A 10,147-nucleotide genomic window follows, 5' to 3' on the forward strand; every position below is an offset into this window, starting at 1 on the left:
TAACATAAAACCCATACAGTTTATTTATTTTTACAATAATTATTCAGACAAGGTCAACAACATGGGGTACTCATAACACTAAAATTAACCACACATCTGGAATGAAATGAGAATTCATGTTCTCAAATTAGTTGTTGTCATACCAAAATTGCTTTTTAAGATAATCAATTATACTATTATCCACTTGAAAAGCTTTGGTAAGAACCTCAGAAGAAATTAGTGGAGTAGATCCAAACAAAGCATTTGCAATAGTAATAACACCAGGATTTTGACTACTAAGGCCAGCAATGGCAATAGCATTTCCATTTCCCACATTTAGTTGGAAATGAATGAGACCAATTGGGAACACAAACACATCACCTTTGTTGAGAACTTTGGTAAAAAGGGTGTTATTGTTTTGATTGGATGCTACAAATCCAACGAATAAAGTGCCTTCAACAACTATAAGAATCTCTGTGGCTCGCGGGTGAGTGTGTGGTGGGTTTAAACCCTTAGGTGCAAAATCTATACGAGCCAAGGATATGCCAAGTGTGTTGAGTCCTGGTATTTCTGTAACAGCTACTGGAGTCACTTTTGAGCCAAGTTTGTTTGATGTATTCCCAGGATCAACATGTTTGAAGAAATCTTCAGCTTTTACTAGCTTTGGATTCTTGCAGAACTTTCCATTCACAAATACTACAAATTATAAAGACAAAGTGTTTATATATAATGGTTTTTCATGAATGCTATTTTAGGGTTTCTTGACATGATCTAGAGTGTTCGAATCAATCTTATGTTTAGGTGTGTTTATTGTAAAAAACATTTTTACGATAATATATTCATTTTAGATTTTCTTGAAAAAAATCACTTTTACTATGTAAACTAGTACTAAAAAGGGTATGCAACTATTTCTTTAAATTAATAATATTAGTGTTGTAGTTAGTCATGCAATATGAGTAAAATGTGATTATGTCAAAATAGTACAAAATAGAATTCGAATCCTGATAGCGATACTTCTTAGGAGGGATATTTACACATTCCGAAAATGGTTAATTCCTTACCCAAAGATTGAGATATCCTTGTTAGTGCAAAAAATAGTACAAATAATATTAGTGTTGTAATTAGGAATTAATGTATATACAACATACCACCGTTGATTTCATTGGTTGCCACACAGAAATCTTGGAGAGGACTTGGGTCATAGGCAAAGGCAATAGATGATGCCAAAGCCAAGAAGGCAACAAGGAAGTACACAACTTTCATTTTCTCTTTCACTAGTTAATGACTTTGTGTTTGTAATTGCTTGTGTGGAATGATTCTTTTTACTAGGGGAGATTGGTATTTAAAGGGAGGAGCCTTTGAAGTGGTTTGTAGTTTATCTTTACACGTTAATTAGTTATGTATTTGAGGGATGAATAATTCTTTAGCAACTATATATGTCTTGGTCAAAGTTTACTCCCTGTCTAATCCAAAGTAGCTAACTCCATATCAAATTAAATCAAGAAATGTTCAAAGTATTACCTAAACTAATTACCATTGTGTTATACCCAATACTTATTCTCAATATTACTTATAATATTGAGAAGTTAGTGCAAATTTGGAATTAAAAGGTAAGACTTGTTACTAGTCTAGCTAGAAAATGTATATAAGACTTTGTAACAATTGTTCTTTAAGACCTGGTGGCCAAAGTTTACTGGGCACTTTTAGAACTAGTATGAAAAAAAATTGTTTCCTCATATCTATATACATGTTTTTGAAGATACATATCATACGTTAAAGTTTAAACAATTGTGAAGATTATGAGAAAAACTTGTATAAAAACCTATGTATATAAAGATAATTAATAAAATATTGATAACATATTAAAAAATTTACTATAATTTAAATATAATCCTAAAGAATTATTTTAGAACCAAAATATAAAAATTTATTTGTTTTCAAATATAATATGTTATATATGTCTGACCAACACAAGTTTTTATCTAATAGCTTTTAGACCAAGTGGGAAAATTTGTAGTGATTGGGTCAAGCAACCATCTTCTCTATTATCTAACTAATAATATTTTCACACTAGCTTTACACCTCATTTTTTATCTTTGTTTTATAGGATCGTTAATGAATAGACGTGTCCATTAAAACATTAATGAGTGAACAATAAATAATTATGATTTAAGTGTAAAAAATAATTGTTAAATAAGTGTTAAGAAATACATTTTTCTTTATATAACACATAATTGTTTTAGACTTGCATCTAATGGAAACTATTACTCAGATACTTTTACATTATTTCGGTGTAAAGATTTATACACAATCATTATATTATTTCTTATTCATTTGTGTTACTTATATTTAAAAGTCAATTGATAATTAAATATGAATAATGTATGATAAAGTAATAGTGTACAAACACCTAAAGTGACAGTGTAAAAATGTCACGAACAATATCATATATTTAGAGTGTAATATATATATATTGTTACAAGTATAAAGATTTATATACAGTAATATAAAATACATAATTCATTTTGTATTACTTATAATAATATTAACAATATAATAAAACCTTTATTTCACTTATTTTGATATTATAGAGGTGTTTAATTGTTTATGCATGTATACACGTTTTTATACATGATTTATTCTGTATATTGAAAAAAAGAGCATTTCGGTTAGGGTTTCTATGACGAAGAGACGTGTTGGCCGGGCGATCCTATCGATGAATGCAGTAAAAACCTTCATGGAAAATGTATGGAACTTCGTTGCCCTTCTAGACTTATACTACAATGAGAACAAATACTTCCTCATACGCTTCAAAATAGGACAAGATGGAGATGAAGTTCTGGCAAAATGACCATATTCCATTTATGGCTTCCCTATTGTTAAGGTTAGAGCACAATGCGGAAGCACAGGATTGAATCAATTGAGAACAAAAGAGAAGCAAGTAAAGGATAAAGAAAATAACACACAAGATTTAACGTGGAAAAACCCCTCAGTGTGAGAGGAAAAAAACCACGGGCGATCAAGAGCAAAATTCCACTATGTAAAAAAGAAGAGTACAAGAAATCCTCTTATAATGATGAGGACAAATGACAATATGTTTTCTCACAAATACTCTCTCAAGTAGAACAAGAATTCTCACCAAGAATGCACTCACAATATATGTGTAAATGAAAGAGATGTTGTGTGTTGTGAAGATGATTTTGAAGCTCTCTATATGTGTCCTTTTATAGGCAAGCAAAGTCTTGGTATCTTGGATATGAAGCATTGGATGCTTGGAAACAAAGCCATAAAAGTGACATAAAATGCCCTTAAAGAGAGCCATAAAATTGTCATAAAATTCTTTTAAGGCATAGTAATGAGAGGCATCTAACACCTATGTATTTAAAGAGATGGAAACCAAATTTCGAATTGAAAGATGACTTACTCAGAGTCTTGCCAATATGGATCAAATTACCACAACTGCCATTACACCTTTGGGGAGAGAAAAATATCTCAAAAATTGTCAGTGCTATTGGTAAACTAGTAGTAATAAATGAATGCACAACGCGAAAACTTAGAGTAACCTATGCCAGAGTACTGGTGGAGGTTGATGTCACTTTCAAATTGAAAGAATGTATTATGATCAAAGATCACCTTAGAAGGAAGATAGAACAAAAGATTGATTATGAATGGAAGCCCCAACACTATGAAAAATGCCTAACAATTGTCCATGACTGTACAAAAAAAAAACAGAGAAGAGGAAAACAAAACCAGCTCCAAAACAAAAACTGTGGATAAAAAAGACTCCTCAAATTGTGGCTCATAATAAGGAAGAGGACAGTGAAAAGCTGATAATATTCAAACCCCCATAGACCAAACATGGATCACAATTGGCAGTGGGAGAAAAGGTAATGTGAATTCACCTCGTCCTAAGGATGATTAGACTACCTTTGCAATACCATGTCATAATGATTATTTCCCCTAAGAATTGGAGATAAATTAGTAAGGGACAATGACAAAGTTCTATGATTATATCATGGAATGTAAGGGGGCTTAATAAAGTGGAAAGACATCGTGAGATTGACTCTCGTCTCAAGTATTTGAATGTCTCCATTACACTACTACTAGAAACTCGAGTAAAAAGTAGTAAGGCTGATAAGGTTAAAAGAGGCTTTGATAAGCAATGGAATTGCCTAGACAATTACACAAACCATGATAATGTTAGAATTTGGTGCCTTTGGTACCCTAGAAGAGTGTAGGTAACCCTTATCCTATCTACTGATCAAGTGATGCATCTTCGGGTGGATAATATAGACAACACCTTCTATTGCTGGCTAACAGCTATTTATGCACATAAGCAACTTGAAAAAAGAAAAATGCTATGGCATGATATTACTCAAGTCTCTCAGGGTATGGTTCAACCCTGGATAATAGTTGGAGATTATAATAATGTGCTTAGTGTTCAGGACAGAAGTGGAGGTAATCAGGTGCAACACAGTGAATTTTCTGATCTAGAAGATATGATGCAAACCGTTGGACTTTATGAGGTGGAAACCCATGGACCCCACTTCACCTGGTGAAACAAATACATTGATGGAACTATCTACTCCAGAATTGATAGAGCAATTTGTCATTTGGCTTGGTTTCAAAAATATCAAGATATAAGAGTTGAGGTTTTAACACCTGGAATATCAGACCATGCTCTTATCCTGATCCAAACAACATCCACAAAGAAAACACATCCTCACTTATTCAGATTCCTTAACTATCTCACTAAAGAGGATGAGTTCATTAGTTGTGTCAAGAAGAGTTGGGAAATTAATGTGCATGGAAATCCTATGTATTGGTTATGGATAAACTCAAGAGGCTACAACTTCGGTTAAGAATCTTGGGGGAAAAACACTATGCCATATCTGATAAGATTCATGTAGCAAGGGAAAACTTAGCCAAAGCACAAAATTTTCTGCAAGAGGATAAATTCAATCAAACTCTATTGATGGAAATAAAATACTACACTGAACAACTGATGCACTTGCATACAATTGAGGAGAAAATGTTAAAACAAAAATCTAAAATCAACTGGCTGTAACTTGGTGATGGTAATAACTCTTTCTTCCATGCAACTGTTAAAGACAAATCAAGGAAAAAGGGTATTTGTAAACTCACTACTTTTAATGGAAAAATAGTTTATGCACAGGAAGACTTGGAACATGAAGTGCTTTCCTTCTAAAAAAACCTTATAGGCAATTTCTCTACTTACAGAACAAGGGTGAACTTGGTAGCTTTGAGAAAAGGGAAGTGTCTCAAAAAAGAATTGGCTTCTACCCTAACCCACAAGATCACTGAGGAGGAATTCTGGACAGTCATGCAAAGTATTGGTGACAATAAAGCACCAGGTATTGATGGGTATAGCTCCCATTTCTTTAAATCAGCTTGGTCCATTGTAAAAGATGATGTAATCAGATCCATTCAGGAATTCTTCTAGAAGGAGAAACTATAACCTGCCATTAACTGCACCCTTGTGACTCTATTGCCAAAACATAATGATGCAACCTCCATGAAGGACATGAGACCCATTTCTTGCTGCACAACCATTTACAAAATTATGTCCAAGATACTAACTAGAAGACTAGCTAAAGTTATTGAGCATATAGTGGATGATAGCCAATCTGCCTTCATTCCAGCAAGGTCATCCATGACAACATTATCTTGGCCTAGGAATTGGTGACGGGGTATGGAAAAAGGGTATTTCACCTAGATGTATGATTCAAATGGACATATAGAAAGCGTATGATACTCTAGAATGGGATGCTCTTGAAAGTATTATGATTGAGTTGGGGTTCCCTCCTCAATTTGTAAGATGGACCATGCTATGTGTCAGAACGATTTCCTACAGATACTCTATCAATGGCACACCCTCTACTATACTCAAGGCTAAGAGAGGCTTGAGACAAGATGACCCGAGCTCACCCCTTTTATTTGTTATGGTTATGGAATACCTGCATAGGGTGATTCAAGATTTAAAACATGACCACAACTTTAATTTTCATCCTAAATGTGAACTCTTGAGCATCTCAAACCTTTTTTTTGTGGACGACCTTCTATTATTTAGCAGAGGGGACTACATCTTTGTTTCTCTAATGATGGATAAATTCACAGAATTCTCCAATTCCACTAGCTTAAAATCTAGCCCTGCTAAATGTAAGGTTTACTTTGGAAGGGTTGATGTGAAAACACAGGCTATTATAGCAGACACCACCGGCTTTAACAAAGGCTCTTTACCCTTCAAATACCTTGGTGTCCCACTAGACAGCAAGAAACTCTCTATAAATCTTTGTGCACCTTTGATTGAAAAAATCACATTGAGGCTGAGGCACTAGAGCACTAGATTACTCAGCTATGCAGGCAAAATTCAGCTTATTAGAAGTGTTCTTTTCTCTATCACAAACTATTGGATGCAAGTCTTTCCATTACCAAAAAAGGTCTTGAATCACATTGAAACCAAATGTAGAATCTTCCTATGGAGTGGGAAGGAAAACAATAGCAATAAAGCTCCAGTAGCATGGGACCACATATGTGACCCAAAGAAGGCTGAAGGTTTAAACATCACTGCCCTAGTGGATTGAAACAGAGCAACTATGGCAAAACTCCTTTGGAATTTTGCCTCTAAACCAGACAAACTATGGGTGAGATGGATCCATATATATTATATGAAAGGCACAAGTATTGATGAGTATCAACCTAGTACAAATAGTTCTTGGATCTTAAAAACTATAACGAAATGCAGAAATCTGCCCAAGCAATACTGGACACACTCTGCTACACATACTACATTCAGCACTAGATGTATATATATATATATATGGAACTTAGAGGGCCAAAACACAGAGTCCCTTGGAGTAGACTTTTCTATGATAACTTGGCTAGACCAAGAGCTCAATTTACTCTATGGCTTGGGTGTCAACAGAGGCTGCCTACCAAAAGCAAATTACTCAAATTTGGTATTCATACAGATGGACAATGCATTTTTTGTGGACTAGAAGAGACAACAGATCATTTATTCTTCTTGTGTCCTACCTCTTCAACTATATGGACTTATGTTCTCAATTGGCTACAACAAAATCATACTCCAAGAAATCTCTATTACTCAGACTATGTATGAAATTTGGAATATGAGAAATCTCTGCACTTTTCAGGGTCGTCCTATCAATGATAACATTGGTCATGCTATTGTAGAAATCATTTGTACTAGGACTAGCATCAATACTAAGCTGGAAATGTATTGTACTAATCTAGGTAATCCTGGATCTTAGTCTAGCCGCCTAGTTTCTTACCTGGATATGATGATCGGTTGTACTGAATTGTTTTGGTAATAGAAATTTTCATTGTTAAAAAAAAAAGAGCATTTCAGATTTGCCTTGTTTTCAATTTCAAAGAATATCATTAATATGATATCGGATATCAATTGTTTTGGTATAATGATTCAACCAATGATTCAACCAATGATTCACTAAGTAAATCACATACTGCTAAAGTTATATATACATATATATTGTATTAATATTAATGTTAACAACTAATAAAGAATGCAGTAAGTAATTTTATTAAAACTATTTAATTTGTTAAAACAAAATGTGTGACTTTATAGTATATCATGTTCTATAAGTATAAACAAATGTGATGGTTATGTGCTTGACTCTCCACAATGTTATTTTGGTAAATATTAAGTCAACATCATTAAAAAAAAATTAATTTTAAGGGAGTCAACTAATATGACCAGTTTTGATCGATTTTAACTGGTAGTATTGTATGAACAATATATTTTTTATAAAATACTGGGATGGGACTAATTCATTGGTGTTGAACCGTCTTTTACGGTTTTCATAGATATAATTTCTAATGCTCCTATTGCAATCCAAATTTATTGCTATTTTCCTATAACTTTCTTTCTTAGACTTTTGGAAGTACTTATTCAATAAAATAACCTTGTGAAATAGGAATGACAACAAGTGGATTGGGGTTCGGTTTGTATTTATCCAATTCTGAACCCAAAATTTATAATCTAAATTCAAACCCAAATTCAACAGAGTTAAAAATAGTATTATCATCTCCAAAGCTATCATTTTTGGGTAACCCAGACTGAATGGGAAATCCAACCAAAACACACTCGTCTTTTTACCACATAATACTCTTTACCTAGGTAATGAATAAAATCCACCATGCAGTAGCTATAACAAAAGAAAAATGTTTGTGAAGAACAGTTCATGTGGTTCGTGAAGAAGGAACGCACAGTCTTTGTGAAGATCTAAAACATTGTTCAAAGGAACCTATATTCCAAAAGATTCCAAAGCAAAAGGTTTGAAGGATTCACGCAATAGAAGGGTTCATGTGAATATGTGATCCACCAATAGAAGGGTTGAGAAAAGGTTTGTGAAGAAGGATTCACATAGTAGCAATTCTCTATTTCTAATTCTAAAAATTGTTCCTTCTTGTTCTTGTATAATATGGGCACGCCATTATTGGCCTACCACGGGAAGGGATCTTAATGTCTTCACTGAAATATTAACTTTAAATTAGAGACATTGACAACCTAGTTGTCTAGGGGATGAATCTATGAATTGATTTTGGGATGGTAACATGAGGAAATTTGGAGACGAGATAAACACTAGATTTTGGAAAGGTAATTTGTTAGGGTTTGAAAACCTTTTGACGAGATATAAGAGATTATTCATATAAGCGAATATGAAGATTCTTTCATAAGCGACCTCAGAGTTGGTCGAAGAAAAAGTGGGTACGAAATCTAACTTGTGAAGACAACCTTTTACTTGGGACCTTCGGTAAATTGATACTCTACTGCAGTAACTCAAAGAATATACAATCTAGACACATACACCAGATTCGTGGACGTGGACACATGACAAATCAAAACTTTGTTAAGTCAAACCAGCTTGCATTCCTCATCAAATAGACACACCAAATGGATCATACTCACAATAGTACTGTCAATCTTCTTTGGAACTCAAGCTCCATTGAAGATCATTGTTTTTCTGTAGAGGCTCCTTCAGGATATATTGCCAACCATTGATGTCTTAATCTGAAAGAGAATTTTTCATGAGAAGGCTCTTATTCAGATTTTATAATAATCAACCATAATCATCTCAACATATCTTCCCTTCAACAAGTTTACCTATCTAGTTTGACAACTAATTTATAATTGTCTAGATCTCTATATCACAATATCTCGAGAACCAACAAATAATTTTAATATTCACATTGGTACTCTAATTTACAAAAAATTTGAGAAGTTTTAGAGTGTCATTTGGCTAGCAACACTTTGGTATATCTAACTAGTTAAAAATGACATAATCTTCAACACAAGTAGTCCTCCACACAACAAATAATAGAGGCAACAAATGTGAAGTATTAATTTAGATTAATAGAAAAAGGGCAGGCCTGCCAGAATGGGTTGTCAATCCATGTGACTGTCTACTAAAATTGTTTCGATCTCACTTACCTTTCTTGCTCTCATCTACTTGTATTTTTTTCTTTCTTACATCTTTGCCTCACTATTGTAATATTTTAAACCATTTAAGTACATCTAATAAATTTGGTTTTTTCCCATAAAAAATAGTTGTTTTATAACTAATTATTGTACAAAGTATCATCATACTATATAATTTTTTAATTTTTTTATAATAATGATTAATTAAATAGATAAATTTAATTATAGAAAATACTAAAATTTGCATACACATGCGCAGGGTCTAAAAACTTATAATATATATAGGAGTGACTCAAATGAGAATATTTCTCGTATAAAAACAGTGAGAACAATAAATTTGGGTCTTACAACTAATCATAGATGATTAGAATTAAAAGTTAGTTATTGGTCATATCATCACTTAAAAGTCACATGCATATATATTTTAATTTTGAATATTCAAGAGGATCCAATTGTTCATATTAATTGTTCTAATTTTTTACCGTAACATATTTTTTTCATATGAATCGCTCTCTCTATATATGGGTTTACTAATATCCTTTTTATGAAGTATCATCTTAGCAACGTGTAGCTATAAAATTGGATAAAAATATCCTCTTACTTAATAGAAATAAGTTTGTTGGAAATACTATCTTAGTAAAATCACTTTATAAAAATAAAAACCTCCCCTTGGACTATTTCTCATTC

General features: G+C 32.9%; 1 protein-coding gene across 1 annotated transcript; it reads right to left on the bottom strand.

Annotated features, from left to right (window-relative positions):
• On the bottom strand, positions 1-1,322 carry LOC109339798 (germin-like protein subfamily 1 member 7). Its single transcript, XM_019577315.1, has 2 exons — positions 1,128-1,322; positions 1-675 (listed from the first exon to the last, which is right to left on the bottom strand). The coding sequence occupies exons 1-2, from the start codon at positions 1,240-1,242 to the stop codon at positions 128-130; spliced, it is 663 nt and encodes a 220-aa protein (XP_019432860.1). The 5' UTR covers positions 1,243-1,322; the 3' UTR covers positions 1-127.
• Between the last annotated feature and the right edge of the window lie 8,825 nt (positions 1,323-10,147).

This window comes from Lupinus angustifolius, unplaced genomic scaffold (assembly GCF_001865875.1).
Source record: "Lupinus angustifolius cultivar Tanjil unplaced genomic scaffold, LupAngTanjil_v1.0 Scaffold_113_4, whole genome shotgun sequence".
Classification (NCBI taxonomy): Eukaryota; Viridiplantae; Streptophyta; class Magnoliopsida; order Fabales; family Fabaceae; genus Lupinus; species Lupinus angustifolius.

Excerpts from the sequence above, each read along its gene's own strand:
- LOC109339798 (XM_019577315.1), bottom strand. The coding sequence starts at position 1,242 with ATGAAAGTTGTGTACTTCCTTGTTGCCTTCTTGGCTTTGGCATCATCT. Across the intron at positions 676-1,127 it reads AACCAATGAAATCAACGGTG|TATTTGTGAATGGAAAGTTC; the intron begins GTATGTTGTATA and ends TATAATTTGTAG.